Here is a 21,269-nt window from a genome sequence, read left to right as displayed (position 1 = left end):
TTTCTTTCATGTCTGTTATAAAGATGATCTAATTTTTTCAACTTGACAATGTACTCATCTGCTTACACTCGTCTGCTGACTAAGAGTATCTCCTGGAGGCTTGTTAGGTTTAAAGCTCTATATGATCATTGGTTTACCATTTTTCTGTCTATAAAAATCTTTGTACTGATTGACATTCCCTTCAACACCATCAATCATCTTTTATATTGAGCTCTATGTTCAAATAGCATAGCTAAGCTAAAATAGAATTCTGGTCATTTGTTCACCAAAAACTATATGAAGGTGACCACATGAATAAAAAGAAACACTGAACTATATATTTTAACTTCATGGGATCTTAAATCTTGGTTTGTAATAAATATCAGCATTGTAGTTATCCAAACATCTCATGAGCTCTACTTTACAGAGCCATGAGACTGACCAAAACTCTCTTAAGTTTGATAATTTTCAGATTAACTGAACAGTTGTCCACTATGAGGAAGTTGCTTCATTAATTCTCCATCAAAGTAAAATTACTTAATATCTAATTTGGTAACAAACATGGGTACTGAAAAGTGAGAGAAAACATATAAACCAGCATTTCTGGGGTTTTCAGATGTCACTTATGCAGTTTCAGCACAGATAGAGAAGGGCTGGATGAAGACAGATCAATATTTGACTAGTTAAACACAGTCACTCATCCTCTACTACAAAAAGTCCATTAAGCATCAACAGTCCCCATCATCTGAATCATGAAGAATTTAATGAAAAACAGTTCTACATGTTTCCTCCACTGCTTATTATCAAGGTCAGTGATTCACAGCAGGAATGACCTTTCTTTTACTCTTTAACTCAAGTTAAGTAGTAAATGACGACTTAAGATTCTCTCTGCAGGGAAAAGAGATGTTGTCTCAGGTTACCCCGACCCCAGCTTTTCTCTGAAAATGGCTTGACGCTGTTGATGATGACGCTGCACCAAGAGCATGTCAAGACAGCTTGCATCAGAACCAACAAGAACATTCAGAGGAAGACATTCCTGACGCATTTAGAACTCACAGATTAATCTTTCATTGTGTGAAACTTGACTTTAGGAGGTGGCTGTCTAAAGAGTCAGCGCTATGTTTATTTTTTTAATGGAGGAAATATTGTGGGTTCCTCTCGGCTTGTGTAGAAAAAAGGCTGGCTATACAATACACATCTGTTTATGTGACAATATTGATCATTTTCCTGTTGAAAAATCAAAGATACTAAATCTTACCCATCAATTTTCCTGGCCTTGCAAATATAACCAGAACATGACTGTTTATGTTTTGTTTTTGTTTTTTTGTGTTGGTTCACCGCATGTGTGTAATTAACTTTTTGAATTGGGATATTTTTTGTTGCAACAATTTAGATATGGGATTCTAGCTACAGTCAGAACCATTTTGATAGTTTTAATAATGAAGCAGTAAAAATACTGTTTCATTTTTCCTCAAAGGGATAGGTTGTCAAAAAAAAAAAAAAAACAGAAATGGGATTGTTATTTACAATCTGTGTGTACATAAGAAAAAGAAAAAAACTTTCATGGAACCGAATTAGACATGGGGTTGGATTGATTTTCATGTTTTTATATATTTTGGCATCAACAATATGATGTAATGGTTTTAATATTATAACAGCTATGGTGCTGTTAGTGTGTATGTTGCCTGATCAAAAATGAATTACAGTGCTGAAAAAAATGAATCATGTTTAAGATAATAAAGCGACAGTGTAACGCTTATTAAGCCACAGACTTCCATTTTAAATGTTTATTATCCCTCATAATAACTTGGAAAGTGTTCTTCACAGTGAACATCAAAGGGACCTCATGAAAGAGTTAATTTATGTTGAATCGTTCCTGTTATGTGGTGTCTTGATTTATTGAACACTCATATGAAAACTGGTATTCTCCTTAAAAATACAGAATGACTCATTTGCCAAACTTAAAGAGTTGTAAAGTGCGAACATGAAGGCTTAAGAAGAAAGAGGAAGGGGACAGTTCATGTTTTCAGTGTTAAGCTGTCAAAGCTTTAAAAAAATGTTTCTCTTTGTCTGCTCAGTCCTTGAGTCCAGGCGAGAATTATTCTGCTTTCATGTGCCTTTGTCCGTCCACTTTGCAATGTTCTGGGATGCAGTCATAAATATGTAGAAAAGACGGCGTTCTTAGCACCCAGACTACAAATGAATGCTTATTCTGTCTAAAAGACGACTTTACACCTACTTTAGTTATTGCCTCTGTTCAGGATTCAGCCCTTTCCATCCTAATGAACTATTTCCAAAAACCTCTGAAAAGGTGTGGAGAGGTTGCGTTTAAGAGACTGATGCCACGTTTGTTTCCAATCCCTAAGAGTGTGATTAACTCGGAGTAAAATAAGAGTCAAAACTTTAAAAATGTCCACCTCCTTGGGCTCCAGATAGCCAAGCGTTTATATTGCACTCTTAGGCGCCCAAGGTGCCACTCTGACCCTTGGGTGGGATATTGTTTTCATGTGTTTTGTGTTCTCTTCCTGTTTTATTTTGTAGTCTACCGCTTTTGTATCACACCTATAGCCCAATCTTGATGTCCACGCTCAAATCATCAAGCGCGTGAGGAATCTCTCGCTGACTTTTTCGAGCCCTTTATGCACCCTGTCTGTAAGTGGGCATATCTGCAGACTTAGGGAATTACCCATAGTTCATAGCTTTGTGACATGATACTTCTGATTCCCAGGGGAAACCCACAAGAATGGAAAGGTAAACAAACGCCATAAAAATGAAAAAAAAATGATATTGAGAAACAGATAAAAAGCAGGAAGATCAAACCACGCTCTACAGTCTACCAGAAAAGTACATTTGGAAACTACAGCTAATTCAGAACACTACTGCAGGTCTTTTAACAAAAACAAGAGAGCATATTAGCCTATAAGATAAGATAACCCTTTAATTATCCCCAAGAGCTTTTTATAAGCGCCATGGCTGTGAATGCCACATGAAATCATGCAGTCATGGTTTCAGAGAAGCCGCTAAGTGCTGTCCCATTCTTATTAAACCATTGGAGCCCTTGCAGCCTCGTGCATTCAATCACTTTCTAGGTGAGGTCAATTAATTCCGTGAGGGCTCAGGGTTTAGGGAGGACATTGAGATTCACCCCTTGTCTTACTTCCAGCCTTTGTTCTGTTTCCTTCCTTTATTCTTCACACACCTGTGTCTCACCTGCAATTAGTCTGACCTGTATGTATACCGCTGTGTTTCCACCAGCCCTCTGCCAGATTGTCTCTGACTGTCATGTCAGATTGTCAGACTGTCTCCTTAGTGTGTTCATGCTTTCCAACCTTTATTCCTCCCTGTGTTTGCTTGCCTGGTTTTGAGCTTTCTTTGGATTTTCTTGGGGATATCGTGGATTTGCCCGTGTTGGATTTTGCAGCCCTCACAGACTGTCTTTCTGTGTATGACCTACGAATGTTTAAGTAAAGAACTTTTTATTACAAACTATTTTTTTGTGTCCTGAACTTCTGAGTGGAGTTTTGAATTGTTACAGCTGGCACTTTGCTGCATGTCATTTCCCACTCTCTCATCCCGGTTTCCTACATTATCCACTGTCATGCACTATACTAAGGGTTTCTTACACTATCCACTTTCTGTCTATGTAATAAGGGTGAAAGCACCAAAATAATAATTTTTGTATGTCTTCAAGCCTAACCACATTATATCTGACTATACACAAAACTGTAGGATTTGTGTCAAAATATGATGGTACCTAGCTGAATCTGTGTCCAATTATTCAAAAAAAACTTTATTACCATAAATATTTCCAACAGTTATCAAAGCCAGAGAAATCCTTCATTTTATGGTTGAACGGGACACGCAGCAGCAACATGTTAATCGTTGCCGTGGAAACACCAGCTGTTATGTCAAACACCAATAAGGATGCGAGAACTGTTCCTGAAAGCTGCCGTACTGTTGCTGTATGGGCTACTGTGAGAAAAAGACTTTTCAGCAACTAATGCGTGGAAACATTACCTCACCGGTAAACATATTCTCTTCCTCCGATCTGTTTCAGCCGTTTGTCTTTACTACGGTCAACTCAACTATGGGTGGAGTAACAGAGAAGACTCGCTCCCATTAAATCCATACAGCCTCTACGTCATCTTTTATTTTTGTTTTGAATGAGAACCCCCTGGAAGTGGAATTGACAAACTGTGTGTTTAATGTTGAAGCATTATGTTAAAAGACAATACATTTTTTCTTATGAATGTGTCAAATCTGAAATTATTTAGACACTAGTTTGAACATGAGGTCAATATTTAGCTTGTTCATGAATTGGATCAGATATTATTGCTTCCAGTCCAAAATTCTTTCTTGGCCCGTGCTACAATAAAATTGGGCCCATTGCACAGGAAACATTACCCACTGATGGAGGAAATAAGGAGGAATTCAGTAAACATCTTCCCAGCATGAGGCTCAAATGCATCGATAGCAGCAATGATAAAACATTTTCCTCTGACTTAGCTGTTGCATTAACGGCATCCTGCTGCTCGTGCTGCCCTCCACAGCTCAGCGCCTAGATATGATAATATTTAGCTGGCCTTTTCTAGGTTTACACTTTGCTGTCACCAACGTTGCGGTGACGGCCCTGTTTTAGTTAAGCTGTTTAAAGGAACCTCTGATGCCACCAAAAGATGAATGAACAAAAAAGAAGACTGTTTTTGGTGCTCATCTCAAAGCCTGGTTCAGCTACAGCTACAGTTAAAAAGTGAAAGAAATAGTCATGTCTTATGACTTTCTGCGACAACACGTTTTGGATTCAACATTGAATTGGAAAGAAATTGCATTGTTATTATTATCAGAGGGTTAAATCACATTTTTCTTTACTGCTTACACCACAAAAAGTCAGAGCTCAATGACACACAGACAGAAAATTAACCATTAAAGGAGCAATATGTAACTCTGACACATCGCGTTTAAAATGAATACTGCAGTCCAAATTCAAAACATCCTCCCTAGACTCACACACAGGTTGCATATTTAGGACACGGAAGCCAACTTTGTCCTCTGAGGTGAACGGTAGTTGTGGAGGTAGGAAGATGGTCATTGTTGGTGTCTAAGAAATAATAAAACATACACAGTTAGTCTGATGGAGCCTGCGAGTTGTTGCCATGGTTGCTGCCTATTCTTTTTGCTTTTTGGCAGAATTGTAGACCAACTCTGTGCATACTGCCACCTGCTATATCAGATTATGTAATTACATAAGTGGACACCGGCACCAGATGATAACTAATGTTAACGCATACCAGAGGGGGAGAATGGAGGGAGGAGCAATTGTGCTCAAGCATGGAACGAAAAGTCTGTGCCTAATGTGAAAACGTCCTAAAAGAGCACTTGAAAGTGCATATCTGTTAATGTGCCTTTTAAGGTGTACACTTGAAAGTGTGAACTTGAAAAAGTGTTGTTAAAATGGAAACTTTGACACATTCAGAATCAGGATGTAAATCCCGGGTCTCTTGTGAGATCTAGGAGGTGATTGCACATGTCAATAAAATGAAATCAGGAAAGCTAATTAGTTGTAAGTAAATGTAGTTTTTACTTTAGGAGACAGGGCCGTCAAGCCAGATTTTTAACGCGCATTTTAACCTTTATTTGTGGTTAGAGCAGATGAAAATCAGAATGTCAATATCTGTCACAGCTGAGCACTATCTGCAGGCACAGATAATGTACGAGTCAATAATGGCACAGAGTAGTAGGAGAGAGTCATACAGGAGTTTGCACAAGAAGCCAGGTCACTGACAATGTCACTCTGCCTCACAGCAGCGGTGCCTGGAGTGCTGAGTGAAATTCTCTAGTGGCTTGGTGAGCAGATAACAGATATGATGTATTTCCTGGGTGGCCCTGACCCCTTTCTGTCTTCCCCATCTCCAGGTAACCTCTCCAAAACCTGCACAGCAGACGGCTGGACTGAGATGCATCCTTTCGACATCGCCGTGAACTGTGGGTACAATCTCAACGGCACTAGTGATGATGTGAGTAAATGTTAGAGAGAGAAACCCAGTGGTACCTTGTTAATGCACTCGCTGCAGCTCAGTGTGACACTGGGAAACCATCACGAGAGCCAGTGGGCAAGTTTCATTTTCTTTGTGTGTGTGTGTGTGTGTCAGAGGGAGGCTATCTACAATATGACCACGTCCATTGTTTGTTTTTTTCCCTTTCTGGCTTCATTCAATCCTTTTGCAAGTTCTTTTAAGCAGGAAATATATTTTTCTTTTTCTAAAAGCAACAGAATTGAATATGTTGTATCTGAACGCAGTTTGTATAGCACATAAAGAGAAAAATATTTTTGTATGAATCTTCAGAAATACCTAGAACTACATGTTCTGCTCCACAACTCCCAGTTAGAAAGATCTTCCTCTTTACAGCAAAGTGCTCCTCTTTATTTGAAAAAAGACAAAGATACTTCACAATGTATTTATAACTATCGTCTAGCCTTTTGAACCTGCAGGCAAGCAAGTAATCAAAAGCGGTAGGAAAGCAATTCGGCACATTGTTACCAATGTTTATAATTCCTGCCTCTGTCATCGGGAATTATGGGTCACTAGAGGTTATTCATGTTGCCTTAAGGGTCTGGAATAAATAAATATATAATAAATATAAATAAATATGTCTTTATATATGTCTTTACTTTTGTTTTTGGAAGTTGAATAAAGAGAGAGCTAGTTTAGTCTGATGATGAAGGTGGAGCAGGATGAAAAGTGGATGATGTGCACTGCAGGGTGGTAAAAGCTTTCTTTGTAGGCACTTTACTGCCTTCTGTCTGATTCAGCCTCATTAGTATGCCACATAGGAGCACAGCAGGGACCCGGCTGGTGAAGTTCTCTAAAAGGAATTTTATGTCCGTCTTTCCACATACTTGATACGTGCATGTGCTGCAGGAGGCAGAGCTTTTTAAATCTACATTTTCATCAAGCACGGAGCATGCAGTGTCTTGGCAGCAACATTGTTGAGCTATCCTGAAAGACTCCACATGTTCAAAGTCAGAGCTTTCTGAAACCCAGAGTATCTACCTATTTACGATGACAGCAGCTGTTAGGTTTGATCACATTGGGCGGTGTAGATGATTTTATTGGTTTCTTGGGGGGTAAGGAAGAGATCTCTCTTCAGGAAGTCTTTACTTACAACTCATAAAGTCATTGAAGTGTTTTTTTCAGTGAATAAAGTTCAAGAGAGAGATTCTGAGGTACTGAAAGAGGAGAAACTGTTCCTGCTTCTGATCTTCTCTTGATCCCTTTCGCAAGTGTTACCTTACTTTATTAGTAAACCGCGTCCTTTAGTGAGCCATTATTTTTGAAGTAAGTTTGAACAAAAACAATTGCATTCCAAATTTATATTAACTCACATCGACTCACATTGACTTCCCCGTGGTATTTACGGGGGTGTTTCTGATCATATGACATGATCCGAATCAGCAGGTGGATTTTTTTGTACCAAGTTTTTGTTTCCACCTCACGTGTGTGCATGCATTCTGTGAGTTTGGCTCGATCCGACGGCATGCACCATACCCATAGACTGTATAAAGCATGGACGTAGTTTCAGTGAAACCACCCATTTGTTTATGAAGCAGACTCTTTGAGACCCACTGAAACGCTGTCTCTATCAAACTTTCGGTCCACCTAGTAGCAAGAGGAAAAGAGGTGGAGCTGAGGCGGACCTTCAGCCTCCTGACAAACAGCTACACGTGCCCATCAGTCAGTTCAGCAACGCCCCTAATTATGAATAACTCTTTGCCTCAATATCTTAAAAACAGATGAGAATAAGTTCACACCCTTTACAGTGTGGGCCAATAAACAACTGAGCTATTCAGACTGTTTTTGTTTTTACCAGACATGAACATATATATTTCGAATAAAATATGCAAAAAATAAATAAATCTACTTGTAGGAAATAGACATGCAGACATGTGTGAACAGTATGTGACCGTTTGGGACTTTGCAGACAGCCTCAAGTGGACATGTGGATGTATTATCAGCGAAATGTGTTAAAAGCAGCCCACCAAAATGAAAGGACTTTCTTTAATTATACTGAGCATGTGTACGTTGTGTGTTGATGCTGTTTATGTTTTGAGATAAGGATCATTTTAACTACATCATCAAATTATGAATTTAATTTCAAATCATTATCCACTGTACAATCTATATCTGTAGGATTAATGGAGCCAAATGTAAATAAATGATCCATCCCTTTTATGACAAATATGCAATACAAATATGTAACATACAGGGACTCATATCAATGTTTTTTTTTCTTTAGGGCAAGTTTTTCTGGCAGGTGAAGATCGGCTACACTATCGGCCACAGTGTTTCCCTCATCTCTCTCACCACAGCTATCGTGATCCTCTGCATCTTCAGGTATGTACCAATGCAAAAACAAAGCCTTTTTGAAATGGAAAAGTGATGTATGTTTTAAATCTGGCTAAAAGAAGTTCTGCGCTGGAATTTGCTTTATTGACTTTAGTGATATTTCCTCGCCTCAAGCGGTGAAGTGTTTAGAAAAGGGATAGAATAAAGAACATTAAACAAAGAGAGACAGCACTGCAGGACCCCCCGTGTATAGCATTAGGAGAGCTATTTACCATAACGCACACTGACATTGACATTATTCCTGCTGGGAGATGTGATAAGGACAACATGACAGTTTAATAATTTCAGTGTCACACATCAAACACTGGGATTGAATGACCTCTGATCGGTGCTGGGCACATATAGAAGGATTATGTAAAACTGTTAAAGACAAGAAGAAATATACAACACACTTTCTGAATGAAATCAATCACACTAACTATTACTTTGATCCATTTGGGTGTCTTGATCCTTTGATAGCAGATATCTGAGGCGCTTTGGAGATGATGGGATTGAAGTTTGGTGGGATTTAAGGTGACAGATGTGTTTCCAATTTGACAAGCTAGGGACTGATTGTGAGCTCCTCAAAGACAATGGCAGTTTTGATGGCAGAGATCACAGCTTAAGACTGTATATACTTTACCCTAAAGAACACAAATAGACCATATAAATGTGCATATCTTTTAAAGACTTATGGATGGAAAACACTTTTCTTTATTATCTGCAATTTCTCTGAGTCAGATGGATTAGATTCAAACTTTGAACCCAACACAACATTGATAGACGATATGAAATGTAAAAAAAAAAGACTGATTGTGCAGATTTGTGAATATATTTATTCTTCTGATCATCTTTTAGTCACTGAAAACATTAAAACAGCCTTTTTGACATACACTCCTGAAAATTTCTACAGAATTCAAGGCGGACTGCCCCTGAAATTCTCCTGATCTGGTCGTTCAGGGGTCTCCTGAGGTGCTGACATAAAAAAAAAGATGTGAAAGTGACAGGTGACGCAACAGAGTCCGTTATAAGACACTGTAATGAGAATATTGGCCTTTGTATAAATGCTATGTGTAATGACAGAATCGGGATTTCCTCAAAATAGTAAAGAAGAGCACACCGGCCAACAGAAAATATCAACAACAGCAGTTTTGCTATATACAAAGTGATCGCACCAGTCGCTTGAATAAATGTCACCATCCCCGCCCACTGGCTCGAGGTGAATTCTCCTAATTACAGTACATCCTTCTGTGTTCTCACATCAGCTAGAAAAAAAACTACGGGGCTGCCAGGAAAAAGTCGGCTGTTTGCGTTCACACATACGGCTCGCCCCCTGAAAAACATTTTTTCAGGAGTTTTGTGCGCGTGTGAACAAGCTAGATATCTGATTTGCTGCACAGTTCCCCACATTTGTGCTCTGATATCTCTGCTCACATTAATTTCTTTGTCTTCTTAGCAGAAGTAAATGAATGTGCGGGTCGCCAGACAGCTTAATGTTGAGTAGGTCTTTTAGTGCTGGTAGATTTTTGTTTAAACATTTTATGAGATTTTGAACGAGTTAAGTTGACTTCTGGAACAGGACCTGGCAGTTTGGTTTCACTTTTGGCTCTCTATGTACAGTTGGAGTTTATGGTATACGTTTTTAAGCTGTAAAATAGCACGCTGTGTGTTCGAGAATACATACTGTAAATACTAGAATGATTTTACAAGGCCTACAAGCTACGAAATGTGATGTTTTTATGATCCCTGTGATTTGCTGGCATTAAATAATCAATAACAAATTTATCAGAAAATGACAGTCTGTGATAACACATGCTCACATTACCAACACATTGACTGAGATTCAATCTCACAGTTGCGTCTGAAATAGGAAACACAAATAAAAACAGTTGGGATTTCAACACTGATTTATTCATATTAATACTGAGTTCATATTCATATTAAGCCAAAAGCAATCTCTAAATGTTATTTAACACTATTATAGCTGAACTAATTATTGAAGTAACCTTGTGAGGTCAAAATCTGAGTAACAGCAGATAGCAGTAGTCGTTTCAAACAGCAGTGACAGAATGTGAACATGCTGTCCCTGCTGTCAGATGGGGTTAGATGAAACTTTAATGAAACAGGAGGCGATATCAACTGGCTGGGCACATGCTGCTTCACAGCAGGATATTTATTCACTCGCACTGAGAACAAGCAGCATGAGTTTCTGTAAACGCTTGCAAGTCCCCAATCATTTAATCAAGTATGAAAATGGAATTGGGAAGTCAAGCAGTAATTTAAAAATAGATGCTTTTTTAAATGTTTCTGATTGGTCATTTTGAAGTCCAATCATCTTGTCTTTATTGGTGGTGTGTGTGAATGGCCATAAATAGTGTCCAATTTGCTCCACACACACAACGATAAATGGAACTAATTGGCTATAATTGTGATTAAGTCTTTCTGTTATTGTCTGGCGTTTTAAGCTATTAACTCCAATGACATTGGGTAATAAGCATGAAGTGCCCTTGTGTTTCTCTCTCGGTCTTGTTCTGTATTCTTGTATCTCTGTCTGTGCCTCGCAGGAAACTTCACTGCACGAGGAACTACATCCACATGCATCTGTTTGTGTCGTTCATCCTGAAGGCCATAGCTGTGTTCGTCAAGGACGTTGTTCTGTACGAGGTCGGCGAGGTGGACAACTGCTCCACGGGCTCTGTGAGTTCATTATCTAAGACGCCGCTGTTTGTTGTGGGAGCTTCCAGATGAATGACTCAGGTGTTTTTTTTTTGTTTTTTTTGGTGTCCCTGAGCCATGACGAAATCAAACTCTCGCACAAGCTCAGCAGGAGAGTGTGACAAACAGGGTGTGCCGGCGTGTTGCAGAGCTGCTAATTATTCGCATCAAACCCCCTAATGAGAGATCTATACAGGGGATGGAATTATAAATATATCCACTGATCCACTAAGGACAAAATCAAGTCAAGGTTTAGATTACTATTTTTTTTACCAAGTTTTCACTGCACATACAAACTTCAAGCATTAGTTCAATTTCACAATGCGAAGCTGGAAACTGCCCCAGGTAATCAGAACTTCAGAGGCCATTCAATTACCCATCTGTCTTTGCTTTAATTTAGTTTGGGAATATTCAGCACAGAAGTATAATATTGATTGACGTATTGAGGTTGGTTCTACTTTGTTGCCTTACCTGGAGGCGCTGTCTGGAGGAGGGTCTCCATGGGGAAAACTGACTTTTGAGCCCGCAATTATCAAAGTTTTGTTCCTTATATTCCTAAAATAAGGTGTTTAATATAAAAGTAATAAAAAAAACAGAAAAAACAAATGACATTTTAAAAGCTGAATGTTGCACCTCGAGATTACTTCTGCTGTTACTTCCTTTTTACTGCCAGTGAATGCCTTCTTCATTTACACTACAGTTTCAAGCATATTATACGATATGATCAAAGAACTATGACAGAGTAAGACTTTTTACTTCTTATTATGGATCAAAACTCTGGACCACACTGCCCATTCATTTGTAACAGCTTGAACTTTTCACAAAGGATATCTTGAGGCTTATAACTGTTGGGATTTCATTATTTTCTGAAATTCTTTTTGCACAACCGCTGATTGAAAAAGATTGTCTGCGCTTCAGTATTACAGACTATAGTCTGATGCTGTTATTTTAACTCCATGGGACAAATATTACTGTTACTGTTGCTTAGTTTCTGTGACTACGCTTTAGTTGTGATTTGACACAGTGGCAGGGATTGGGTTTAAAATCATGTTAAGGACCAGTTTTACTTTCCAACCCAAACAAATATTACCCAAACAGTCCTGTCATTCAAATGCCAATTGCCAGCCAGCAAGTATTGTAAACAGGGTAGAATTCTGGTGTTCAGTTGCCTGTGGGGATGGTTGAATCTGCACAGAGGTCCAAAATTTGGCTCCATTTTACCAAAGCAAAAAATAAGGAGGAAGAGAAATGCAATTTGTTCTGCAAAATAATTTATTTCAAGGGGGTATTACAACCTCCATGGCCAAACTCATCAGCATTATGCATCAAATTAAACCTAAAGTGTAACACCTGCGACTGTTTCCATGCTGAATAAACTCTGCTACAGGACGTCTTCCTTCCTCACCCAAGCACCCCACGCAGCTGTGGTTAGCGCACCCAAAACTTTGTAGCAAGCTCTGTAAAAATATTAATCCATGTTGAACTCAGCCGGATAAAAGCAAGCAACCTAACTAAACAAGGGGAATCTCAAAAATGGCTGTGAAAGGAAACTACTGTTATTTTTGAATGTAAGAGACACACTGGTCTTAAACTTCTGGTAAACAAATAATCATTTAAAAAGTAAATGTTCTCATGAACACTACCCAGTAAATACTGTATATATTTTTGAACCATCTTCATATATTTTGACAAGCAATCCAGATGCATATTCTGTATTGTATGTTTGTGTCTGTACACAGAGAGCATTGCACACTGGAGTCAAATTCCAGTGAAAAAACAAGTGACTCTATAAAACTGCCACGAAAGACAGAACTACATGAACCAGTCGCTGACAATGTGGAAGAAAGTCCTTAAAAAAATGACTGTCTTGGAAGTTTATATTTGGAGTTATGTCAAACCACAATGTTTGGACGTCTTCCTATCAGCTATTACACACCACCTCCACCTCCACCTCTACCTGGCCACCCAACCACTAAACCGTTGAACTGCAGATCGCAGGCCCCTCAGGCCACAGATAGGCATGAGAACATGAGGTCTATATGATTTACATGATGTGAACACATGACCAGAGGAGCCTCACAGTGTGTTTATGAGCACGCTGTCTGAACAGCTCCATTGTGTTAATACAAGTGCTGGTGTTAACAGGAGCCAGCTGCTGTCATTCCTCGGCTGAAAAAAAAAGATGTTATAGAGATGTTTTAGTCCTACAGTGCTCCTCATGACCCCGAAGCTCATTACATTCATTACAACTGTTGGCTGAGTTACTGCTGTTTGTCTGTGTCCATGTTTGTTTAGGTGTTCTGCATGCATGGTTTATTATTCATCTTCTACAGTTGGACGTGTGCTGTAAGTACCCATAAGATGAATGTATTTTAGGGAAGCCTGGAAGCCCATATCAAATGCATTATTATAGATACATGTGCTTCTGTCACACTGTATGTGTGTGTTACATCATACACCCACATGCCACTATTTGCAGGCAATTTAAAATGAGGACCCTGCTAACAACGTGTGCTTATTCGCACATGTTACAACTATCAGAAAAGTCAGGGCAGCTGTCGGACACTGTCGGTCCTTTTTCCATCCCTCAACATGAAAGTGTAACTTGTATTTTCTTCCAAATCCCTGTCAGCCTCAGCTGCTGTAACAAGCCATCTGAAACATAAACTCCACGTGCAAAGACATAGATTCTCAAAACAAATGCAGGAGGTTATTTTATCGAGTGTGTGTCCATTTTCACCGGAATTGCAGGCGTGTTTCATTTATCAAGCAAACATTTACAAGAAGCAGAGCAGATGTTGAAGGAGTCAGGAAGGCTCGTCCTTATATCAGTTGCAGGAGAAGTATGCAGAGTTTCCAGCTATGTATATGTAGCAATACTTATACTGTACATGTGCTGTATCAATATTTATACTGTATCAATATTTATATATAAGCTTTTCTCATAACTGTTAGGCACTACTTCAATATAGATCAACTGAATAACAAACTAGCTCATTAACATCTATGATTTGAATAAAAGTTAAGAGGGGAAAATACTTGTTCATGTCTTCCTCTGAAAGAAGACCGCCCCACTTTTTTGGTTTTAATGATGTTAAATAATTAATGTTAATGCTGTACTTTGTCAGCATGTATTGTATCCCTGAGGAAGAATTTTAATCCTTCATTGGATTTATTAAAAGTCAATTGTGTGAAAGATTGGATCCTCTGCAAACAACAACTGTTAAATAATTGTTGTGGGGTTAAAAATCAATATCCTCCTCTAAAATGTGGAACGTTTTAGGACTTAGTTAAGTCACTATAAATATATTATGAGGAAACCCGTTTAGATGTGCTCTAAATTGAATGTGTCATGATCTAACTTTGGATAGATTTGAACAAATGTAAAAAAAATAGAGGTGTTGATAGTATAGTTTAATAGTATAGTACCTTTGGGAAAAAAATTATCTGACAGGACCCACAGTATCATCTGGAAAACGTTGAAATATTCTGCACTAAAGTGTGAATGAGAAGTAGTTTGAGGTTCTTCAGTCTACATCGATGATTCATGAAGCTCGTGTAACAAGAAGTCCTGCTCCTCTGCCGGGGCTCGGGCTTCGTACACCTGAGTTCATTATTCATGCAGCATTTGTCTGCTCATCTGTCATTTTTAGCACTTCCTGATGAGACATATGGGGAGGCACTTTAGCTGTTACATCATGATGTTTGTCCTGCTTTAGTGTCTGTGGGTTGAGCTCAGTTTGTAGTTGCAGTTTTTTTTTTTTTTTTAGCCGCATTCATATTCACACTGTTTTGTTTATTTTCTCATTCTTCACCACTCTGTCCTCGAAATGTAAGAAATGTCCATGATGTGCTTCAGACCATTCCTAACAACACTGTGTGCTTTTCACCTGCTTCCCTATTCATCCCATCTCTCATATGTGCCACAGCTGCTGAAGTTCTGAACACATTCACTCTCACAGGGTCATTTTTTAATGGGCATGGTATTGATTTTTCTCTGAGTGATGCCCTCCCTGCAGGATCTCTGGGGTGCTCGTCCCAAAACGGCTTGTTTGTGGCTAACCTCGGACCTACACAGTGAGAGCACAATGAATTACAGGCTGTGAGAGAGCCAAAGACATCATCTAAGCCCACCCAAAACATTAGAAAAATCAACCGTGTACGTGTATTTGAGATTCTTGCAGCATGGATGCTATAAACGCTCGGCACAACCAGAGTACAGCCGATTGTGTTATCCTACCAGGTTGTTTCAGAAACCCTCTCTTGTCTGTTTAACTTCTGCATATTTTAGGTTTTTCTTCCATTGGTGGGATAGAGATTGAGCTTCCATTTTATCTTCTGCCTTTGATAGCACAAAATATAGTTTATGTTGCACTGAACGCAGTTTGATAAAGACTCTGAAATTCTTCAGAAATGATAAAGTTGAACAAAATAAGAATGAGAAGTTAGCATATATGGATGGAACCAATGGATTAACGTTGTTTATTTATGTGTTGTAAATTAGTTGGAAGTCAAGAAGTTAGAAGTAAAAAGAGTTTAATGGTGCATTCCATTTGATCTCAGAAGTCGGAAATTCTGAGTTGCCAGTCTGATGAATCATCAGGAACGCCCGCTGAAGTCGGAATAATGACTCAGAAACTCGGAGGAACTTCAGTGGCCCAAGTTAAAATCCAACATGGCTGCTATGTGCATCAACAGTAAAGTTACAGCTATGCGTTCGTGTTTATTGCCAACCACGTTTTATTTTTCTTTTGTAATTAAATCGATTAAACCAATAGCATTGTAAAAATTATATTATGGGACATGTTGTTTTGTTGCTTTTGCCTGCAATCTATCACGTATTGTGTTATCGGCTGGTGCTAACAAACCACAGGTACTACTGGAGGCGTTCATGTTGCTTGTTCCACTTGTTGCCAACTCGTAACTGTAACGCGGTCAACTCGGGGGTGAAGTAATTCCCAGCTCCGACTTCTGAGGTAAATGAAACGCACCATAAATCTTTAGATCAAGATTTTCTCACTGTTTATATTTTTTTTATCCCTGAAACAAAAGTAGATTAGACTCCAGTTTACCATCATATGAAGCGAGTTTTACATTAAAGAGTAAAAAAATTAACAAACACTAATGACGCTAAAAGCACTCGGATAAGCAAACCTGTCCTAAAATTATAGTTTTATAATCTTTCAACACACTCAAACAATTCTGCCCTGAAATCTGATATGTTAACTCAAAGTTTAATTCATTCATTCATGATTGAGGGTTTCCATATTTGTCATGTGGAGTACATCACCACCTCTCATTCAACTACTTTGAAACTTCTCTTTTGGCTGCTGTAGTCGGTTTACTTTATGAATAAGTGCTTATTAACAGGCTCTGGCTAATAATTGTGACAAAGTCTACAGCAACATATGAATTATGATACTGATTTACATCTGGGATGAAGTTCAGAGTCATTCGATTTCATTAGTGAAAGGAGCTGTGGTGCTGAGCCCGTCACTGTTTAATAAGCTGTAAAATATGCGGTTACAAATGTTTATAAGACATCAATAAAATATTCCAAACATCAAGTTAGGATTCATAATAGATGAAGCAATAATGAGTTTCTCACAGCCAACAGGAAAAAACACTAATCGCAAGTGTTAAGACATCAATCAACGTTTTATTATAAGCAACGTCTGCAGATGTAAATGTAAGTTGTTGTTTTGATACGTAGGAAGATAACCAAACAGCCCAGAGGATGTTCTTCTTAATCGTTAAAACTGACCTTTAAAGAATTCAATTATTTATAAACCAATAAAAATCCATTAAACACTTTATATAAGGGGACGCTTGTGTAGTGGTACTGATGAAAATCTTCTAATTGACATTAATTGTATCCAGATGCATCAGTTTAAGGAATTCAGTTTTTTTTTAAAGACACTCAGCATGTTCAAATCATATTCCACTTTTGTACTTGATGACATATTATTCAGGCTGAGTCATGGAATGGCTTTGGAGACATTTATACTGTTAGACTCATTAAAGACAATAAAACATCTAATATATGCCCATTAAATGACTTATTTTAATATGAAGATTAACCTTTTTATATCACGCTACAATCAGCCCGTCAGGGTTTTCTATTCACTGAGGACAAAGAGGTGTTCTGGGTGTGATTAACCTGTAATTGGAATGCTTGTCAGCTCAACGCGTGTTGCCCTGGCCCCATGGGACCGCAGAGTTAACGGTGCTCTCGTGGTAAAGTGACAGGAACTCATGCAAATGTATGCATTGTGTTGTCGCATGTATGGCCAAATCCCAAAGCAAAAACACTTCTGAATACAGACAGCCTTCGCCCCTTAAGAAAAGAAAATCAATAAGTGCATTTTTCCATTTTTCTAATTGTTGTTGCTGCAGTTCTGCTTCTATAGGAAATCAAACTGCACCCTCAAAAGATGGTAATCTTCTTGTTCGACATATACAGTATCCATTGAGAGCACTGTGACATTCATCCCTTTTGTGCTCTGTGTCCATCATCAGGTTGGCTGCAAAGTAGTAATTGTGTTCTTCCAGTACTGCATAATGGCCAGTTTCTTCTGGCTGCTGGTGGAAGGTCTTTATCTTCACGCTCTGTTGGCTGTTTCTTTCTTCTCTGAGAGGAAGTACTTCTGGGCCTACATCTTGATCGGCTGGGGTGAGAACCTCTTCCTCATGTACCTTTTATATTCCTCTTTCATGCTCCTCTGATGACTAAGGTTGTGAGACCTAAGGGATACAATAGTTACTTTAATGCACACTTTTATATCTGTTTTTGTCCCAAGGTGGTCCCACTGTTTTCATCACAGCTTGGAGCATCGCCAAAGCTTATTATAACGACGTGGGGTAAGATAAAAAAAAACACGGGACTGCCAGACTAGAGGCGAGGATAAAATCTCTAATTAGTCCCTGATTTGCTGCATCTTTAAGGCGACTATTGTTTTTCACGCTGCCACAGGTGCTGGGATATTATCGAGAACACTGATGTCTTCTGGTGGATCATTAAAACGCCTATTTTGGCATCAATCCTGGTTGGTTTACAAGCTTTGAGTACTTTTTCAACAATTCCAGTTTGTCAACATCTGAAGTCAGTTTTTTCCACAGCACAAGTAATCACAGAATAACATCAGTCATATTCAGTGTAGTATTTAACATGAAGCCTTTAAACTCTTTTTAAAATTCATAATGTATGTCAACACCACTGAGAGGTTGGTATGTCCTCAACACAGGACATACCAACCTCGGGAGTTAGCATAGAGCATTTTAGTTTACTGTGTTAGTAAACTCTAGGCGCTGCAGTGCTACATGCTCAATGAACTGCAAGCATAACTGAAGAATGGTTCTTTATTCAACTAAACGACATATTAATGAATCAAAGGGTCCCTAATCTACATTTTCATTATAGTTATAACAAATAACTTTCTACTTTTTATAACATTTGAATTTAAAGTGATGCCCAAAATGGACAATTCTGAGATAATGTTGGCCCTAAGGCCTCTTCCCAGCTCTGTCCTGCTCTTGGCAGCATTTCTTAGCACAGCATGTTTTGTTTTTCTCTCGTGTTCCTTCAGATTAAGATCAGGATCAGCAGCTCGGCTGTCATATCTTCTTGTCCGTCTCCTTGTCACCCGTCTTTTTCTCTCTCTAGCAGCTGAGTGATGTGAGTGGGGGTTTAAATGTGTAGCCCTTTCAGGGGTCTGACACAAATTTAGTATTTGGAGATGCTCATTTTCCTGTGGGCGAGCAAAATAATCCAATCGTGCAAGAAGAAACACAACAGCAGGACTCTGTTATGAGAAGCATTTGTGAAACATTCCTTTACATTCATCAGATCAAACACTGAAAACATGTTGAAGCTAATTTCGAGCAAGGCTGGTTCTATTGTTTTATATCAGGGAAATGCACCTGATATTGTTCCTTTCCTCCACAGATGAACTTTATACTGTTTATCTGCATTATAAGAATACTTCGTCAGAAAATCAACTGTCCAGATATTGGAAGAAATGAGTCCAACCAGTACTCGTGAGTATAAATTCCTGTTATTTATATTCTAAATGGTTTTTAATTGAGATGAAAGATACGATGAGATATAATAATTTCTTATAAGAGTGATAGGAAAAACCTCTCTGCAGGGGATTCAATTTGGTCCATATTCTTTATAAAGTTTTGTGTATTAAAATTGTAAACAAAGATGATCTTGAAAAAGCACAGAAAGCAGAGACTGTATTTGTCCTGTGGTTTCAACTGGTGATGTAAAATTGAATGTTTCTGTAGTTCTTCAAGTTCCTAAGCAATTTAAACTTTAACTCAGAGTGATAAAATCCTTTTGGACCTCAGTAAAGAAAGACACGGTGTACACAGAGATATATTGCAGAGCTCAGTGTATGATTTTGTCCTGTAATGGAGAGCATCTCATGAAAGGTGTTTTTTTTTTGTTGCAAATTTCTGGTCCTCTGTGCTGAAATGTGAAATGAAAAGTACTCAGCAGTTGCATTCCATTATCAGCGTATAGAGAAAGAGTGAAAATTGGTTTCAGAGGAGGGAGACATGTGAATCTGTTTTTTTTGCTTTGTCGTTGTAGGAGACTGGCGAAATCAACGCTGCTTTTGATTCCTTTGTTTGGCATCAATTTTATCGTGTTTGCATTCATCCCCGAGCAGGTGAAGACTGAGCTACGGCTAGTTTTTGACTTGATTCTCGGGTCATTTCAGGTATGATGTCAGCATTTATGAACAAAAGTTTGAATTCAGTGCCTTGTGAAATGGTTTCCTCAAAGATGAGAAGAACTTCAACACGGTTTTTTTTTCACTTTTAAATTGAACCTCTACCAGTAATGATTTGGCAACCTGTCAGCCAAGACCTTTGATTGTCTTTATTGAAGAAACCCCTTGCAGAAAATTGTGGCAGGTCTCCAGGCACTTTGTGGGCTGAATCAGTGACAGTGTTACTGTTGTAAAACCTGCAGTTATTTCATACCATCGCACAGTCAGGAATGAAGGAGAATGCAGACAAATAGCATGTCTGGAAACTTCCTCCCATCATCCTCCTCCCTGTCTTTCTTTTATAAACCAGCCACATATGCTATGTTTTCAATGTGATTTGTTAATTCATCAAACAAAAGCACTAGCTGTAAAGACAAAGAATAACTTAATGACCCACACCATTAATGCTCTCTTTTCTGTGTGTTTCTTCCATATAGGGATTTGTGGTCGCGGTCCTTTACTGCTTCCTCAACGGAGAGGTAGGTCTCCCCCCCCCACCCCCTTCACAGGGGATGTAAACACTGTTTGTATAAACACACCATTCAGATTACAAGATTTCCCTTCACAGATAGCTCACTGTCTCGTGTAGTACTTCTCAGAAAATGCTGTCAATCTGTATTTTTTCTGTCGCCAATGGTAAATGATTTACATTCACACTCAGTCCTGAAAAAGGTGGGTGGAAATGTGATTGTGAGTCATCATTGCTAGGCGGCCAGGCTGTCTCTCCACCCCTGGACCTCCCCATGGCATTTTTTTTTTTTCCTGCGCTCTGCCTGCAGGGTGGGAGGGCTGCCTTTTGGGCAGGGAGATATTCAGTCATGTCTACAGAGTCTCTCTGTGGACGCATTAGTTATGTTCCCGGAGCTGTGCCAGATTGAATCCCGGATATGGGCTGGATGGCAAGCCTTTACACTATGCTGCATGAATTTTAATCTGCTGCAATTTTCAGGTGTCCTTTGTGAAATGTTAAGTCTCAGTGCCGAAGTATAATAAAGCTGTTAAATGAATGCATGCTCTAGTCTAGAACAATATATGGCGGCTCAAGCACAGTTTGCAAAGGTTGACAGTCCTCCATGCAAAAGCCCCTGGTTAGATTCCAACCCTCGGCCCTGCATTTCATCCTACCTCTCTTTGCTGTATTTCCTGTCAATCATCACTGTCCTAACAATAAAGGCAAAAAAGACCAAAGTATGAATTAAATATAAAAAAGGATGGTTCATTGTCTTGTAATCAAGTTCAATATTGATGCAAAATATTAAGTTGCAGCGAAACACATGAGATGTTATACAGAAAAAACAAACAGAAATTGCGGTACTTTTCACACATGTACACGAAACTAAATAGAAAAAGTTGGTGATTATCAATTTTTTATCATTTTTTTTATTAGACAAGGAGTTAGCTCAGTAATAACGTT

The 21,269-nt window shown here is 38.7% G+C and overlaps 1 protein-coding gene across 1 annotated transcript in view; it reads left to right on the top strand.

Moving 5' to 3' along the window:
* vipr1b (vasoactive intestinal peptide receptor 1b) overlaps positions 1–21,269 on the top strand; it is a 39,392-nt gene that overhangs the window by 14,664 nt on the left and 3,459 nt on the right. The window contains exons 4-12 of the mRNA XM_020646613.3: positions 5,893–5,993; positions 8,275–8,372; positions 10,928–11,060; positions 17,598–17,751; positions 17,879–17,939; positions 18,052–18,124; positions 19,024–19,115; positions 19,675–19,804; positions 20,293–20,334. Of these exons, the coding sequence (XP_020502269.1) occupies positions 5,893–5,993; positions 8,275–8,372; positions 10,928–11,060; positions 17,598–17,751; positions 17,879–17,939; positions 18,052–18,124; positions 19,024–19,115; positions 19,675–19,804; positions 20,293–20,334 (884 nt within the window). The remainder of the gene's footprint in view (positions 1–5,892; positions 5,994–8,274; positions 8,373–10,927; positions 11,061–17,597; positions 17,752–17,878; positions 17,940–18,051; positions 18,125–19,023; positions 19,116–19,674; positions 19,805–20,292; positions 20,335–21,269) is intronic.

The sequence above is a fragment of the Labrus bergylta genome, chromosome 20 (genome assembly GCF_963930695.1).
Source record: "Labrus bergylta chromosome 20, fLabBer1.1, whole genome shotgun sequence".
Lineage (NCBI taxonomy): Eukaryota > Metazoa > Chordata > Actinopteri > Labriformes > Labridae > Labrus > Labrus bergylta.
The sequence above is the reverse complement of the archived record's forward strand: the minus strand, read 5'-3'. Positions and strand labels throughout refer to the sequence as shown.